Below are 16,643 nucleotides of genomic sequence, written 5' to 3' on the forward strand. Positions count from 1 at the left end.
ATGATCCCAGCTTTCACCCTGCTTTGTTCTTTCCAGCAGTCCCCGCTGTCGTGGACAGACCCTGGGGATAGCACAGGGGCTGGGACATTCTGAGGCTCCAGCTGATCGCCTCATGTCCTTGTCAGGGATGCTGCCAGTCGAGAGGCTCTGCCAGCCAGGCAGCCAAAGAAGACAGCGGCGGGGCCTGAGGTGGCAGTGAGAGCCTGGCGGTGTCTCTGTCCAGACAGGTGGCACTAGTTCCAGGTACAGAGTGGACATGTCAGCAGTGCTGGGTTTGTGCCCTTCCCCTGGGCAATCTGGAGCCGGGAGGGCAGGGGTTCTTTGCCTTCTCACAGCCTGGACACTGAGACTCAGGCCGGGGTTGGGGGAGTCTTTTCCTTGGTGCTCTGTTTCTGACCTGGGCAGCTGGGCGAGTTGGTCCCTTAGATGAGGATCGGCCCTGAGGACCTGTCTGCCCCGGCCAACTTCCCACACCCCAAGACCCCTCCTGGGGGACTGTGGCCGGCACAGTGTGCTGTCATGGGCTGGGGTGACAGGTGCATGATCCTGGGTCCCCGTGCTGAGGACCACGAAGAGGAGATCCAGAACAGGTTGGTGGATTGTGTCTACCCTGGACCAAGCGACCTCTTGGGGGATGTGGGCAGCTGCCCCGCCCAGAACCAGAGGAGGAGCCTTTCCTGGGCTCCCCAAAGCCTTCCTTTCATGCCCCCTCCCTGCCTTTGCTCACGAGTGAGTGTGCTTTCGTGTACGTGTGTCTGGGTTGGGGTAACAGTGACAGGGTGTAAGCAAATCTGGGGGAACAAGTTTTCAAGCATCAAAGGCTTTTTGCAGAACAAAATCACACACAGAAACCCTATCGATAGATCAGCAGAGGCAGCGTGGGCTGGGTGGGCTGTGGACGGGGAGCAGGACCCCACACAGCGTCCCCAACACTGGCATCCTTGTTACCTGCTGGCAGCCAGGCAACCTCCGGCAAAGCATGAACCTGAAAAGTGGGGTGGGGAGGGGGATGGCGCCCCCTCGGGAGTCCAGAGCGGATGCAGTGACTCAAGGCCGTGTCCCCAAGACTTCCGCTGTCACATTGTCATGTACTCCTGTCACAGCGGTCCTGTGAGTTACTAATTCCCACGATGTGGGCCCATGCAATTTAAATGAAATCACAGTCCACGGTGGCCCAAAATACTAGCATCTGGCCCAAAGGATGGGCCCAGAGAGAGCTCGGTCACCCTTATTCATGATCAGCCCAAGAAGGGTGGTGCACGCCTGTCCTAGAAGGTGGGACCCGGGCTTAGGGCCACACGACTGTCCATGCATGGGCAGAATTCAGCATAGGTCTGCCCATCCTAAGCCTCCTGCACCTCGCTGAGTTGAGTTTTGTCACGTGTACTTTTCTCTTATTGCTGAGACAAAATGCCCAACACCCACAGTCAAGGAAGGAAAGGTTCATTTAGCTCACAGTTTGTGGAGGTTTCAGTCCGCAGTCAGCTGGCTGCAACGCAGGGTACATGGCAAAGGGGCAACAGGTCAAGGCAGCAGGAGACTGCAAAAGCAGCCAGGGCAAAAGGGTGGGGGGGGGGCACGGCGAGCAAGCCTGTTTTCCTCCCTTACATTGTAAGTAAACAACCCCCCCTTGGAAGAGTGTAGAACTCACATTCTCTGTGTGCTCTCCTCTTGCACAGGCTCAGGATGTTTACAAAGAAGGGACCTGGCCCCTGCTGGATCACGTAAACTTCCGAACTTCTCAAGTGGGCACAATGAACACCGTCTTAGAGAGGTTGGGGTGCGTCCTCTGCACCCCAGGACTTAGCACTGCTGAGTGAGGTAGTGAAGCTTTTAGACTTCTCAAGCTGACAATGTAGCAGCCGTAGCAATGCACTCCTGGTCAATCTGGCAACCAGACACTTTTGTTAAACCTGATTTCCGCAGGCAAAGACTTGCTTATTCTTAGCATTTTGCAATTTGAACACTGTAACATGGGTTTGACACTCCTTAAGATCCAGCATTAAGTCTGTCTGCATTTTATTACATTAGAGCCATGACGAGCTTGTTGGGAGGGAAACATGCACAGTGGGAAGGGAGGGAGCTCACTGTCCTAGAGAGAACCGGGCAGAAGCGGGGATCGCGGTGACCAGTTCAGCTATGAGGCTGTGCTCTGACCCTGCCCTGTTCCCACCCAACTGCGCACTGTCAGGTACGAGTCAGTGCCCTGCATGCCACTCGGGCGTCCTCCTCCCCGATTGGCAGGAAGGTTCTGGCTGCTCCTATTGGCTGCCCCAGAGGTCTCCCCAGGGGCTTCAGTGAAGCCACTGCTCATCTGTGCGAGCGAGGAGGAGAGGAGATCGCTGATGCAGAGGACGAGGCTGCTCCCATGGTCACTGCTGTCTGTTGAGATCCCAGCACTGAGAGCACCTTGGGCCAGCTCTGGGCCAGGCCGCTGAGGGAAAAGCCACAGGATGGCTGGCATGGGTCCCTAGGCTACTCTTCCCTGCTGTCCCCTTGGGCTGCTTGATCCTCCCGGTGGAGTGAGGCTCCCCGCGCCCCTTGTGGGGAGTGGCTGGGCCTCCTGGAGTCCATCAGGGCCTGGCTCTGCCAGGCTTGCTCTGTGAAGCCAAGGACACAAAGCCACAAGGCCACATGGCTTCCTGCCCTCTCCACTGTGAGGGAACCTTGTTTCCTGGAGTGTGAGGCCGGCTTCCTTCTCCATCTCAGCAGTGTGGGCTAAGTCTGACCACAGGGGTACCGTGTTCCCTGGGTGACAGGGCAGTCGCTGCCTGCTCTGATGCAGAGTTCTTTCACTGTGACAAGGTCCCCATGAGTCACGTGGTGTGGGGAAGGTTCAGTTGGGCTCAGTTTTGGAGCTGCTTGGCCTATTTCTCTGGCTGTGGGGACCCATGGCATCATGGAGGGGACAGTGTGCTTGCCTCCTGACCACCTGGAGGCAGAGGAGCACAGCTGAGATCAGGGTCCCCATGTTCCCTTCAGGGACCAGGACCGAAAGTCCTCGGGGACATAACGTCCTCCCACAACCCTCCCCAAATTTCCACCAGCTTCCAAGTGTGATGCAGGCCGGGGCCACTTGCTTCCTCTGCAGACAGGGACAGCACAGCAGAGGGATCCAAACAGAGCCTGGAAGGCAGCAACACCAGGTGCCTAACACGTGATCTGAGCACGGACTTTGGCTTCATTCCTGAGTAGCAGAGGCTGCAGCCATGGGCCTGGAGCTCCACCCTGACTTGGTTCTGGACACGCCCACTCCCCCGTCCACAGCCTGATTGGGCTCTGTGTGGACTCAGCCTCCGGACCAGGTGCCACGCCCTCAGCCCCAGGCATGGTGGTGGGAAGGAGTGGCTTCTTGCTGCCAGGAGCCTGGGCAGTGTAGTGCCCAGCAGGCCCTGCCTGGTGACGGGGTCTGGCTTCCTCCTCGGGAATTCATTCCCGCTCCTCAGCACTGGCATCTTTCCTCAGGAGGCGGAAAGGTGAAAACGCAGAGGTCCCGACTGCTGCTGCTCAGAGAGGGACAGACAAACAGACAAGGTGTGCAGGGATCTGATCGTGGGTAGTTAACGCCGCCGTCCTCATGAGAGACAGTCTCCCGGGTGCAGGCTCTCCGGAGAATCAGCGTCCTCCGCAGCTCGCGCTGCCATCAAGCTCTTTACCCTAACTTCAGAGTGCGCTCAGCCAGCCAACCCAGCTCCCCGCTCCACCCGGAGCCCCCCACCCCGTGTGCCTCCTGGTGTCGGAGATGAGGGACCCCTATGCTTGCCCCTTCAGTGAATATCGACTGGCCCAGGATTTCTGAGCTGGCCTCCCGGCCAGGGAAAGATCACTGGCAGTGCAGTTTATGGATATCCTGTGTCACACCAGGCCCCTGGTGTCTTGGTGTTGCCCACTGGTGATTAACTGGAACCAGCCCTTGGCCAATGAGGCCGCAGTTGTGTTTGAGCGTGCGTGTTTCACTACCTGGCGCCTATGTTCGTGGCCCCAGTCCTGGGTGGGGGTGGATCTCACCCGAGGCAGAGCACTGTGCCCATGCCAGGTGGGCACGCAGGTGTGTGGCCCTGGATAGGTCACTGCACCCCTCCAGGGGGAGAGAGGCAAAATACAGGGGGAGCTGGGTAAGTGCTTGACCTCTCTACCTGGGACAACACTGGGAAACCCAGGCCACAATAAGTAGGGCTAGCACGGGGGGGTCAGGAGCTGCGTGGTGTGGGGCAGCGACAGCAAGCACAGAAACTGAGAGGATGCAAGGCTGCCCTCCTCCTGGACAGGCAGAGGGCAGTGGACACCCTGTGGAGAGAGCAGGCCATGAATGTCCCCACTCCAGGCAGATGAGCAGTGCTGCCCACCCACCCCTGCCATGGGTCTGCTGGGCTCTTGATGAGTTTGCACAAAGCCAGGTGCAGGCATGCAGACCCAGCACTCTGGAGGCTGAGGCAGGAAGATCACTGATGTGACCCCTGGAAGGAGTTTGTGCCATGTTCATGGCTAGCCTGGAGTGAGTTCAAGGCCAGCCTGAACTACAAGATAAGACCCTATCTCAAAAAGAGGAGAAAGAGAAAGAGGAGGAGGAGGAAGATGAGGAGAGGAAGAGGAGGAAGGGGAGGAGGAGGAAGAGGAGGAGGAGAGTAGAAGGAGGAAGAGGAGGAAGGGGAGGAGGAGGAGGAGCCCAGGAGTCAGCAGCCAGGAGAGCAGGGCACCTGCCCTCTTTTCCAGTGGCCTCACAGAATGGTGTGCATGCACTTTGGGGGTCACCCGTGAACGGATGTCAGGAGCACTGTGCCGAGCTCTGCCTCTTGTCCTGGGGAGTATTTCCCCTTTGTTAAGGTGACTAGGGAGACAAAGCTGTCACCTTGTGGGCGTGCTAGGGGAGCCCTGAGCATGTCAGTCTCCTGGGTGTTAGTGTCAGGGGAGGTCTCTGATCATCAGCAAGGTGAGCTGGCACGAGGGTCCCGGGCAGCAAGTGGCTGGAAGCGAGGCCCGGATGTGAGGTTGGCTGGTGGATTTGGTAAAATGGGTCCACCTGCCCATCAGTCACTCGGGGCTGGGTGCTGGGGATCACACAATGGTGTGGAGGATGGAAGTGTCCTCGTGTGGTGGACGGGAGAGTTGGCAAAGGTCATCAAAGCCGTGTGGTGTGCATCCAGGCTGGGAGGCAGGAACCTGGGCCCAGTCCCAGGCACCCTGGGGCCGGGACACTGGGGACACTGGCAGGGCCCCGAAGGGGACAGTGGCTTCTCCTCAGACCCCTGCACCCTCGGGCTACTGCGTTTTGGGTGGGGGCAAGGGGGGCTGAGCTGGCCTGGGGCTCAGGCATCTACACACGGAGCTGGCACTAATGAACCGGCCTCCCTGGGTGTGGATTTGCCAGAGATGGGGGCTGTGCACCCCACATCGCTGCACACAAAGTCCCACACAGCGAGCCAGCACAGCTCCGGAAAGGGACAGGTAGGAAGGAAGGGCAGCCGTGGATGTGCTTGAGGCCCCTGGGCGGGACAGGCGGTGAGGTGAGGCCTGGTGTCTCGCTCAAGACCTTGTGTCAGGAGCAGCCCCAGGGGATGAAGGGGACAGTGCCAGGCCTGTGACATTTGCTGGTGGCCCCCTGGAGTTCTGGGCCTTCTCCTGAGGCCCAGCAGGCGAGGTGTTGGCTCTGTCACTCAGCGGGAGCCGTGGTTCCTCACTGTGGTGCTGTCATGTTTATCCCCTACAGAAGTGGACGGCTGTAATTTGCGGAATCAGCCTGGTTTAATTTGACGTTAACACAACTGCAAAGGTTTTTTAAAATGTCTGCAGAAGAGGAAGCAGTGGGCACTCATCTGGGAGGGCCCTGGACAGCGAGGCTAGGAAGTGAGCGAGGCCAGTGGCCAGGAGGGACCTCGGGCTGGCCCAGCCAGGGCCCCTTTGCATCAGAGAGGGGTACAGGATAGAGCCTCTTCGTTCCCCACCCAGACACCTGCTCACTTCAAGTCAGCCTCAGATGGCCTCCCTGGTGGCCTCGAATCCCACATTGCCAGGTCACCTGTCTATGCATGGACCCCCAAATGCCTCTTCAGGCCCAGAATCTTTACTGAGCCCAGTCCCCTGACCAAGTCCCCAGGCCCCTCCCTCTGCGTGTTCCTCAGGGATCTCTGTGACTTTGGTGACCTCATCATCATCACCTCCAAGCCCGCTCTCCTGTGCCCGCATCTCTGTGGATGGCACACCACCCCTATCCACTCAGGCCAGCAGCAGAAGGGGGACCCGAGCTGCATTTTGGGTCCCCACACAGCCACAAAGCTGGGACTCTGCAATGTCCCTGGCACTGTCCTCTCCTCGGTCCACTGTCTCCACCCTGGCGGTCACCTGTATGGATTACTTGTTGACCCTTGCATCTCCAGCAGGCCCCAATCTCTGGGGCATCCAAGGCCACATCACAGGCTGTGTCCCCACAGAGTGACCCTGACAGGTGACCACCATTAAGTGACTCCTATGACACCAGGAAGCCCACAGGGCATGCATACTGTCCCTGAAGGACATCTCTGAGGCAGGAGTGAGTGCCGGGGGAGAATCCTCTGTGCAGGTTGACTCACGTGGGCACATGGGATCTGGCAGCTTCTGCCCACCCCACTGTCTGCCTCCCCCACATTTGCACCAAGCTTCTGTATCCACAGCTGGGCACATCTGTCTAACCAGGAACAGCCCAGGGGAGAACAGTGAGATTCCAGGGACAGATGACCCCGAGTGACACCCTCTTGGGACGTGGGCAGGGCTTTGTAGACCTAAACTTGGGGAAGGGCGAAGGGTGCCCGGATGAAGAGCTGTGAACGGATGTGAGGGGCGCGTGGCCAGGGCCCTGGCGGAGGCAGACTGAGACGCTGGCACCCCTTTTGGAGGAGACTAAAGTCTTGCATAGGGAGGAAAGGGAAGACCCGGACAGCCCTTGCTGGTGTGCAGTGGGCAGGGACCTTGCGAGGCCTCTGCAGGATGCCGGTCTCTCTGGTCCTAGCATGAGCCAGTTGGAGGTGGTCGGGCAGCAGGGGGCGCAGGCTCAGCTGGCTCAGCCAGAGAGGGACATGCAGGGCTCCTGGCCTTGGCGGAGGGGCTCAGGTCCCCCAGACCCGCACCTCCACCAGCAGGGAGGTGTGTGCACTCCTGCAGGAGCCCCTCCCCGCCCTTTGGAGACCATAGCAGGCACTTTCTAGAATCTTCCAAGTCAGTTTCCCCCAGGCCCTGGTGTTTGCTGGCCTTCGGACAGGTGCAACAATGCCCTTGCCCTAGATGCTGTTGGGTGGCACAGACAAGCTGTGTAAAGAGAAGTTGGAGCCAGGCTGGTACTGAAATCTCGCACAAGGGGTCAGCTTTTCCAGCCTCAGCTGCTCCATCTGAGCAGGGGAACACCCTGGCAGGTGTGCCGAGAGTGACTTTCCTATCCTGCACCTGCCCGACGCCCATGGGGCCTGGCAAACTCTCCAGCCCTCTGGCGCCTGGGCCTCCCAGGGAGTGGCCGGTGGGCGACTGAGCCTGTCACAGCTTTCCCTGCTGTGCCTGCCCTTTGCCTCTGACTTCCACAGCCAGCCCTGTGGGCCCCAGAACCCAGCCTAGGTACCAGATGCCTCCCTGGAGTAGAAAGTGGTAAAAATACATCGCTTAAAATAGCATCTGCTTCCCGATTTGGAAGAACAATCTACCAGCCCCACCATGCACAGCGCTAATTGATCTGTTTTCTTTGCTCCAATAATGCTTCCTCCACAGGGCAGCGCTGTCCCCTCCCCGCTCCTGGCTGTGGCTCCCAGCCCTGAAGCCAAAAATAGCCCCATGCAGATGGCCAGGCCCCTGGCCAGGGTTTCTCTCCTCTCACCTTGGGGTCACCCCTGGCAGAGCCCCAGGGCTTCCTCAGGGTGTGGGCAGGCAGACACAGGGAGAGGTAGCCCCATGTCCAGAGCCCGTGTATAGAGATGTGACGTCTCTGGCAGGCCCTGTGCTGGGCTGGGCTGGGACCTGACACTGCCGGGCTATGAAGGAAGGCACACGGTATGGTCCCTGAAGGAGACCCCTGGGCGATCTCTGGGCTTTGCGTGTGGACACAGCCAGGGAAAGAGGGGTGACTGTACCCCAGAGGGCTTCCGGGAGGAGGCAACTTTCAGGAGAGCCTCTGCAGAGGAGAAGGGGCAGGGTACTCATCACAAAAGCAGGTGAACGTATGCAGGGGCACCTGGGAAGCAGGGACCCCAGGAAGAAATGGGAATCATTCAGGTTTGCTGAAGTAGCCTGGAATTTTGTGCTCCAGAACTGGAGGAGGCTGCTTTAATGTTATTGCACATGGGTTTTATATTGTTTTTGAAAGCCAAAGTTGCATTCTGAATCCCGAGTGGCAGGGTTGGGGTATCCTGGTCTTGCTGTGTGTTCTGCGCGGGGGAGCCCATGGGCACAGCGGATCTCAGCCCCTGGGGACACATTCTGGGTTCTCTTGGCCAGAGCTGGCGGTGCTAGGAGTGGAGCCACAAGAGAGGGTCACTTGGGGTGCAAGGTCAGTGGACGCGTTGGCACCTCCCTGGATGGTAATGGCCCTGTACACAGGGCCCGCACCTCCCCCGTGCACAAAGTGTGGGCTGAGCCACTGTAGGGCATCTGAGTGACCATCTCCATATCTCCTGTTACCTGGTCATTTGTGTGCATCAGAGGGACACGGGGCTGGACCCCAAGAGCTCCCGAGAGCTGGAGCTATATGACCAAGCAACCCAATATCAAAATAGAATTGAAGCTGGGTGTTGGGGGACTTGCCTGTAATCATAGCATGCAGGAGGCTGAGGCAGGGAGATTGCTGTGAGTTCCAGGCCAGGCTGGAACATAGCAAGACCTTGTCTCAAAAATAACAGAGTCATGTTGAGTGACACCTCAGCATAGAGAATAAGAGACACACAGCTGTGTCCTTAGCAGGCCTGTACCTAAATCCAGCCCTTGGGTATTCACATAGCGACTTCCTTCCAACCACAGGGTGACAATCACTGTCTTCCACCACTCGGTCGCCACTGGCACCGAGTCCTGTGACCGCTGTGCCCCACGTGCTGTGATGAGGCTGGTTTCTCCCGGACACGCCCGATGGCCCAGTCGCACCCTGGGATGCTCGTCACAAGTCCCTGTTGAGGGACACCCCAGCATCGATGTGGGTCCCTCAGAGTTGTCAAGGAGCCCACGGAAACAGAGGCAGTGGCTCTGTGTGCCTGGGTGGCCTTGCTAGAGTGCTTCTGGGATGGAAGGGGAAAGCTGGGATGGAAGTGGAAGCCTGACTGCGGCTGGGGATGTGACCCCACCAGACAGGAAACATCTCTGTCCTGTGATTTCCAGCACTAGTTTTTATGACTCCACTGCACGGTTTCTGAGCACAGACTGTAAAAGGGTCAAGGGTGCCTGGGCAGGGGCAGAGGCAGGTGTCACAGGGGGCTGACCCATCTCCCACACCTGCCAGCTACGAGCTCGTGATCCTGGTGATCATGGTACTCCTCCGCCCACCTGCGCAGACGTGTGGCTGTGAGCACGGGCGTTTATTATTAAGCACACATTCAAGTTTCTTTATTCAGTTGTTAAACTTTGGTGTTATTTCTTAAAATAATAAGTTAAAATGCCCAGAAGGAAGTCTTGTTGCTTTACACATTGAGTTTATGTACATTTTTATCAGTGGCCCTAAACAGCCCCCTCCACTCAGCCCCGGCAGCCAGCATGACCCAGCACGTTGCTTAGATCAGGGGTGGTGAACCTGTGGCATGCGTGCTGTGCAGGCCCTGGGCATCGCTGGAAGCTTTGAAAGGTTCGCCACCCCAGGCTGGGTGATACCATGGGCCAGGGCTGTGCCCTACTTGTGACAAATATGCCACAGTGATGTCAGTGATTAGAAACGGGGCCACTCCGTACGAGACAGTGGAGGGTTCCGAGCTGTCTTTGTGATTTTTCTATGAATAAGAAATCACTCTAAAATAGAAAAGTTTACTTAAAACATGGCCAGGTGCAGAGAGCATGCCTGTAACCCCAGTTCATCGGGAGACTGAGTGGGAAAGGCGGCACTGGGCAGCAGCGGGCCCGTGAGTGAACGGTGGTGGCAGAAGCCAGGGCCAGCAGAACAGCATTGGCCCAGCGTGCACAGAGCCAACAATCATCAGCCAGTTAGTGCCCTGCTTCATCCCCTGCAAGTCATCCCCAGGCTCAGGTCCTGACCTGGCCCCTCCTGTCTGGCTGTGTGACCCTAGCAGTTTGCCTCCCCTCTCTGTGCCTCAGTTTCCCCATTTAGCAAGCAGAGACAATAGCATAAAGAGAATTCCCCTCCAGAGTTCCTCGGGGACAATCAGCTGTGCTCATGGTCCTGCTTCCTGAGCGCTCACTTGGTGTCAGGCACAGCGGGAAGGAAACAAAGAAGCTGAGGTCATGTGTGGGGATGGAGTGTGAGCCTGGCCCCATGCTGCAAGCTCACTGCCCTCGCATCCGTCCATCCATTTATTCATTCATCCATTCATCCTCTCATCCACCCGTGTGGAGAGCCCCAGCTTATGCCAGGCTTGGGGCCCTGCAGGGCAGACACGAGGACGAGGTGACTCAGAGGTGGCCCTGTCCTAACAGCTGACACTTGCGAGGCGTCATGGAAGTGAGAGATGAGAAGGAGCCAGGGGTTTGTGGCTGTCCCTAACCTGACCCTTCCACACGGAATGGCTGGGACCAAGGACGCTGGGCCTGCTGCAAGCTGCTGCCCTGTACCAGGGAGGCATTTTTATCTGCCCCTGGCTCTGTGACTGCCCCTGCTGTGTGGTCAGGGAAACCCTGGGCAGCCTAGGGAAGCAGGAAGCGGAAGTGGAGAGAAGCAGAAGTGGAGAGACGGGAAAGTGCCCGGCCGCGTCGTGAGTGCTACAGGTCCCTGACCCTGACGTATGGCTCCAGGCCAGGCCCATGCGACTTCCCGGGGGAGGCTGTGAGCTGGCGGTGCAGTGTGGAGAGCATCCTGTCCACCTCTTCACAGCACCTGTGGCCACTTTCAAAGCAACAAGATGCCTGGTCACTGTGGGAGGACACCATCACTGTGAATGCCCTGCAGGAACGTGCGGTGTGTACACAGCGGGTAGACACTGGCGTCCCCATGTGACCAAGCCACCAGAGCCTCAGCCAGGGCAAGGCCACGGTCACATACATGACCCCCGACCTGTGCAGCCTTAGGACCCATCTGTGCTGCCCCAGGACGTTGTGATCACATGAAGCAGCTGACCTCCTTCTCCATGCCGCCATGAGGCCCCCAGGACCACGTGGCCGCCCCAACGGGTGCACCTGGGACTGGGAAGCCAGGCCCCTCATATCCCAGAGGTGGGGTACACCAAGTGTCCAGATGTGGACAGTGACGGCTTTGCGGGGTGCCAGTGGCATCCCTGCATTGTGTCCCAGCATCACATGGCCAACATCCCAGGCCCTCGGACCTTCACTGTCCCCACGCCGTGGTCTCTGTCTCCCATCTTTTCATGTGGATGTCAGCCGCTGGACTCAGGGTCACCCCGAGTGCAGGAGGGTCTCATGTCGACACCTGTGACCATGCCAAAGACCCCATTCTAGATAAGGTCGCATTTCCAGGCACAGAGGTGGGGTACAGATTCGTCTTTCTGGGGACACTGCCCGGCCCATCTTGGGGGACCCCCTGAGCCTTCAAAGCTCTGCTTCCTTGATGCCTCCCAGCCCCTGAGTTCCCAGGGGCCCCTGGGCCAGCACTGTCCTCTGCCTCTGGTGGTCCCTGGCCCCATCACCCTGGCCCACTCGCCCTTGTCCTGCTTTGCTCCCGGGAGCATGGATGGTCCCCAAATCCGCTTGAGACATATGGGTGACCTGCCTTCTGTCCGGGCTCCCCAGGCAGATTCTTGCCCTGGCAGAGACCTTGGTCCTTAGTTCAGGGCAGAGCCTCAGCCTCAACAGTGTGGGACATTGGGGCACCCCACGAATGGGTGAGGGAGTTGCAGGGCTGGTGGGGCCACTGGAACCACCCACTGAACGCCCCGCCCCAGTTGCCCTGTCACCTGCAGCCGACCTCACACCTGCTCTGTGTTTCAGATCATCCTGGTGAGCTCCTCACTCAGTGACCGAGAGCAGAGCCTCTTTCTGAGCACCGATGAGGGCGCCAGCTTCCAGAGGCAGCCCATCCCCTTCCTGGCAGAGACCCTTCTCTTCCACCCCAAGGACGAGGATAAGGTCCTGGCTTACACCAAGGAGAGCAAGGTAGGAGGGCGCGGGCCCTATGTGTGGGGTTGGGGAGCACCAGCCCTGCAGGGTGAGTGCCCAACTGGACAGATGTCGGCATGGAAGTCCAGCACCCTGGACTGGCACAGCAGCCTCTTTGGGGCTGGGAGACACTGAGCTCCTAGGTACCCTTCTCTTTGCCACCAGTGTCAGCATCTGGAGTCACCCCACCCACAGCGTGCGGGAGCCAGGCCGGGTAGAGACTGGATCAGGAAGTCACAGATGAGGATGGGGTCCCTTCTGCTCCTCCCTCACCCTGGCTGGAGGGTCTCTTCCTCCACTTCTGGAATGCTGCCCACGCCCCTGCCAGCATTGCCAGGCCTTGCCTCTGCCCAGAAACAGGAGAGAGGATGGTCCAGGGCAGGTCAACAGTCCCCACTGTGAGCTGTGTCCCCTGGACCCTGAAGGAAAGTGGGCACCTTCCTGTGGGCCAGCGTCCTGCAGTGTGTGGCACTTCCTCAGGGCCAGCTCCAGGGAGGAAAGAGCGCTGCCTGGGGTGTGGGGAGGATGACCAAGCCCAGTACTGAAGGCTGAGGCAGGAAGAGGCACCAGAACGGGAAGACAGGGCCTTTATGAGTTCCTGCAGCCTCGGGACACCTTCACCCTCCCCAAAGGCATCCTCTCACTGTTCCAGAGGCCAGAAGTTGGAATTCGGTGTCCCTGGGCTGAAGTCAGGGGCTTGCAGGTCGGGTCTCCTCCTCAGGCTCCAGGGGACAATGGCCTCGCCCTCCCCAGATCCAAGGGCTGCTGTGTCCCTTGATGTGAGGCTGCCTCACACCACCTACAGTGCAGCACCTCAAATCCTCTGCCTCATCTCCACAGCACTTGTGTGTATGCTCCTGCGTGCGGTGGGCACATGTGTGAACTTCCCCCCATCCCCTGGTCTATAGGGATTCACAGGGTTGTGTTCAGCCCCACCCCCGGAACACTCAGAGTTAACATCGCGGCTTCACTGAGCCTTCTGTAAAGTCCAGATTTGGGTCCTGAAAAGTAACTGTCCCAGGTTCGAAGGCGTTGACACAGTGATTTTTGAGGACAGGTGCTTTCATCCTCCCCTGTGCTCAATCGGAGGCTTGCAAAAGGATGAGGAGAAGACCCGCCCCTGGGGACAGAAACTGGGCCCCTGCCAACTGCGGCTGTGTAGCCAGGGACCAGGAGACACCCAGCCCCTCCTCCACCCTCCAGTCTTTTGTTGGTGCCTTGCATGGACTGAGGAAGTCTGTGGACACCGTCACTGTGGGTCAGCCCCCAGGCCAGGAAGGGTACAGCAAGCCAGTGGGGTCTGCAGGGTAAACAGCAGCCAGCTGACTGGCAACCTTCCTTGTGCAACCCCAGGCTAGTGTGGGGCCCTTTCTGCTCTTTGTGCTACTGTTTGATTTTATCTGTGCCCTACACACACACTTAGGCTAAGCTCCTTTATGGCAGAGATGGTGTTGGATTTTTTTCACCATTTTTGTCCCAACTGCTTGGTTGAAAATATATGCTGATTGGTTTGCTGGCTGGTCAGATGGATGGGTGGACAGACGGACAGGTGGGTAGGGGGATGGGTAGATGTATGTATGTATTGTATGGATGGATGAATAGAGAGGTAGATGGGTGCAGGACTGAATGGATGGGCAAATGGATGGATGGATGGATGGATGGATGGATGGATGGATGGATGATGAATGGGTGGGTAAATAGGTGGAGAAGTGGATGGATGCATATTTGAATGGATGGGTAGATGATGGATAAATGGAAGGATGGATAGATGGATGGATGGATGGATGGAGAGGTGAATCGATGCATGACTGACTGGGTGGATGGATAAATGGATGGATGGATGGATGGATGGAGAGGGGAATCGATGCATGATTGACTGGGTGGATGGGTGGATGGATATAGAGGTAGATGGGTACATGATTGAATGGATGGGCAAATGGATGGATAAATGAATGGATGGATGGATGGATGGATGGATGGATGGATGGATGATGAATGGGTGGATAAATAGATGGAGAGGTGGATGGATGCATATTTGAATGGATGGGTGGATGATGGATAAATGGAAGGATGGATGGATGGATGGATGGAGAGGGGGGAATCGATGCATGATTGACTGGGTGGATGGATAAATGGATGGATGGATGATGAATGGGTGGATAAATAGATGGAGAGGTGGATGGATGCATATTTGAATGGATGGGTGGATGATGGATAAATGGAAGAATGGATGGATGGATGGATGGATGGATGGAGAGGGGGGAATCGATGCATGATTGATGGGGTGGATGGATAAATGGATGGATGGATGGATGGATGGATGGATGGAGAGGGGAATAGATGCATGATTTGGTGGATGGATAAATGGATGGATGGATGGATGGATGGATGGATGGATGGATGGAGAGGGGGGAATCGATGCATGATTGACTGGGTGGATGGATAAATGGATGGATGGATGGATGGATGGATGGATGGAGAGGGGAATCGATGCATGATTGACTGGGTGGATGGATGGATGGATAGAGAGGTGGATGGGTGCATGGTTGAATGGATGAATAAATGGTTGGATGGATGGATAAGGAGGTAGAAGAGTGCATAGATGGATGGACTCCAGGACTGGAGTTCATGAGTAAATGGATAGATGAATGCATGTATAGGTGAATATTGTGGTCCATAGCAGTGAGGATGGATGAGGAGTGGGGTTGGGGTGGGTGGGTTTATGAATAGATGAGCCATAGATGGGAGGTGGGTGGGTAACTGAATGGACAGATGCTGGCTGATTAAATAAATGGATGAAAGATGGATGACCAGTTTCTCCCAGAAGTAATCAACCTCCAGATGGAGACTCCTGGCTGATCTGGGTCCCGGCTGCCAGCAGAACCTGGCCTCCCTGCTGAGTCTGCCTGCTGTCAGGATCTCCCCTCTCCCCAGCCTTGTGGGCTCCTCTGCACCCCAGTCACCTCCTCGGGGACAGCATTGCTGCTGGGTGTTAATAGTGCTACTTAGCTTTCCGTGTAATTAGACCAAAGCACAATCATGGAGACTTATTTTCCTGCAGAAATTGACTGCATTGCAATTACTCTTTAATTTATGGTGCCCTGAAAAATTAATGGAGCTGAAATCTTGGTTATTTTCCTCAGTTCTTTTCTATGTCTACAAGGAAAGAAAAAGGAGAAAAAAGGCTTGGTGGCAGTTTTAAAAGGAAAAGCAATTTGGGGGAATTAATAAGAGTGACAGCAGGGCTTTAATTTGGGAGGAACCTCATAGTTTTTCAGAGCTTTCTAATTCCCAAGAAGCTGGGTGGAACAGCGTCAGCTTTGGGCTTTAGCAGATCTGATGTATTAGGCAGTGCCTGCTACCATGTGCCAAGTAACACACAGCCCTAGGACTCACTCACTGACTGGGGCCACGTGCCCTGGACATAGTCCTTGGTCTCCATGGCAGGGGCAGGTGGGCCAGAGGTGGCTCCTGACAACTGGGCTGCATAGGCTACTCCATGCGCTGAGCCTCTGCAGACATAACTCACCAGCAGCCTTAGCTCACCAGCCTTGACCTGCACACCCACACCATTGACCACGGTGAGTCACATGCGTCACCAGAGTCCACCGGGTGGCTCCGTGCTGCTCCCCAGGATCTGCAGACTCGCTGACCAGAGCCCTCCTCTCCCGCCCACTGGCCCCTCCTCCCTGATGCCTACTGAGCTCTGCAGAGACCTTCCTCCCAGCCTCAGGCTGCCCATGACCTCCTCCCGGTTCCCCCTTCCTGTGCCGGCACAATCTGGGGCCTTCTGGCCCCTTAACCTGAGGTCTGCAAGGCTCCTTGGGTGCTTTCCTTCCAAGGATCAACCAACTCAAGGGCCACCTGAGGTCAGGAGCCTGTGAAACCTGGCAGTCCCTTCCCAAGCCAGCCCACTGCGGATGGAGCCACAGTACCCACCAGCCTGTTTGCTCTGTGCCCTGCTTGCTGGCAGAGCTGTGGCTGCCCCTTCTAAAAGAGACTCACCTTCCTAGTTCATTGTGCTTTATTGTGCTTACTCTCCATGAAGAATCTCTGCTACTTCCCAGCATGGTGAGAAACTGACCAGAGTCTGGGAGTGCCTTCCAGAAAGGAAGTGGGTACGCCTGTCAGTAGCAGACAGGGAGGAAGAAGCATGCTTGGCTAGGGGCCTAACAGAATGGTCACAATGTATCACTGTCCAGTATAACTTCGGAGCAATAATGTAATCATACAGGGAAAGAAAGGATGGTCTTGCCGCCTGCAGTATCTGTGCCATGGAAAAGGTCAGTGGCGGTGCCATGGTAGTGGGTGTGGGGTGTCACTAGGGAAAGGGTCCCCATAATTTTCACTGAGAGGTGCAGACTTCATGTTGGCTGCTGTGAATATTAGCTGATACCTGAGCTGCCAGCAAGACCTGAAGCTTGAGC

The 16,643-nt window shown here is 57.1% G+C and overlaps 1 protein-coding gene across 5 annotated transcripts in view; it reads left to right on the forward strand.

Moving 5' to 3' along the window:
• Sorcs2 (sortilin related VPS10 domain containing receptor 2) overlaps window positions 1-16,643 on the forward strand; it is a 287,015-nt gene that overhangs the window by 219,613 nt on the left and 50,759 nt on the right. For all 5 annotated transcript variants that reach the window (XM_063230214.1, XM_063230216.1, XM_063230215.1 and 2 more), the window contains exon 4: window positions 12,049-12,213. In XM_063230214.1, coding sequence (XP_063086284.1) covers window positions 12,049-12,213 — 165 coding nt within the window. The remainder of the gene's footprint in view (window positions 1-12,048; window positions 12,214-16,643) is intronic.

This window comes from Cavia porcellus, unplaced genomic scaffold, assembly GCF_034190915.1.
Source record: "Cavia porcellus strain 051 isolate PalLab524CR breed Dunkin Hartley unplaced genomic scaffold, mCavPor4.1 scaffold_18, whole genome shotgun sequence".
NCBI lineage: Eukaryota > Metazoa > Chordata > Mammalia > Rodentia > Caviidae > Cavia > Cavia porcellus.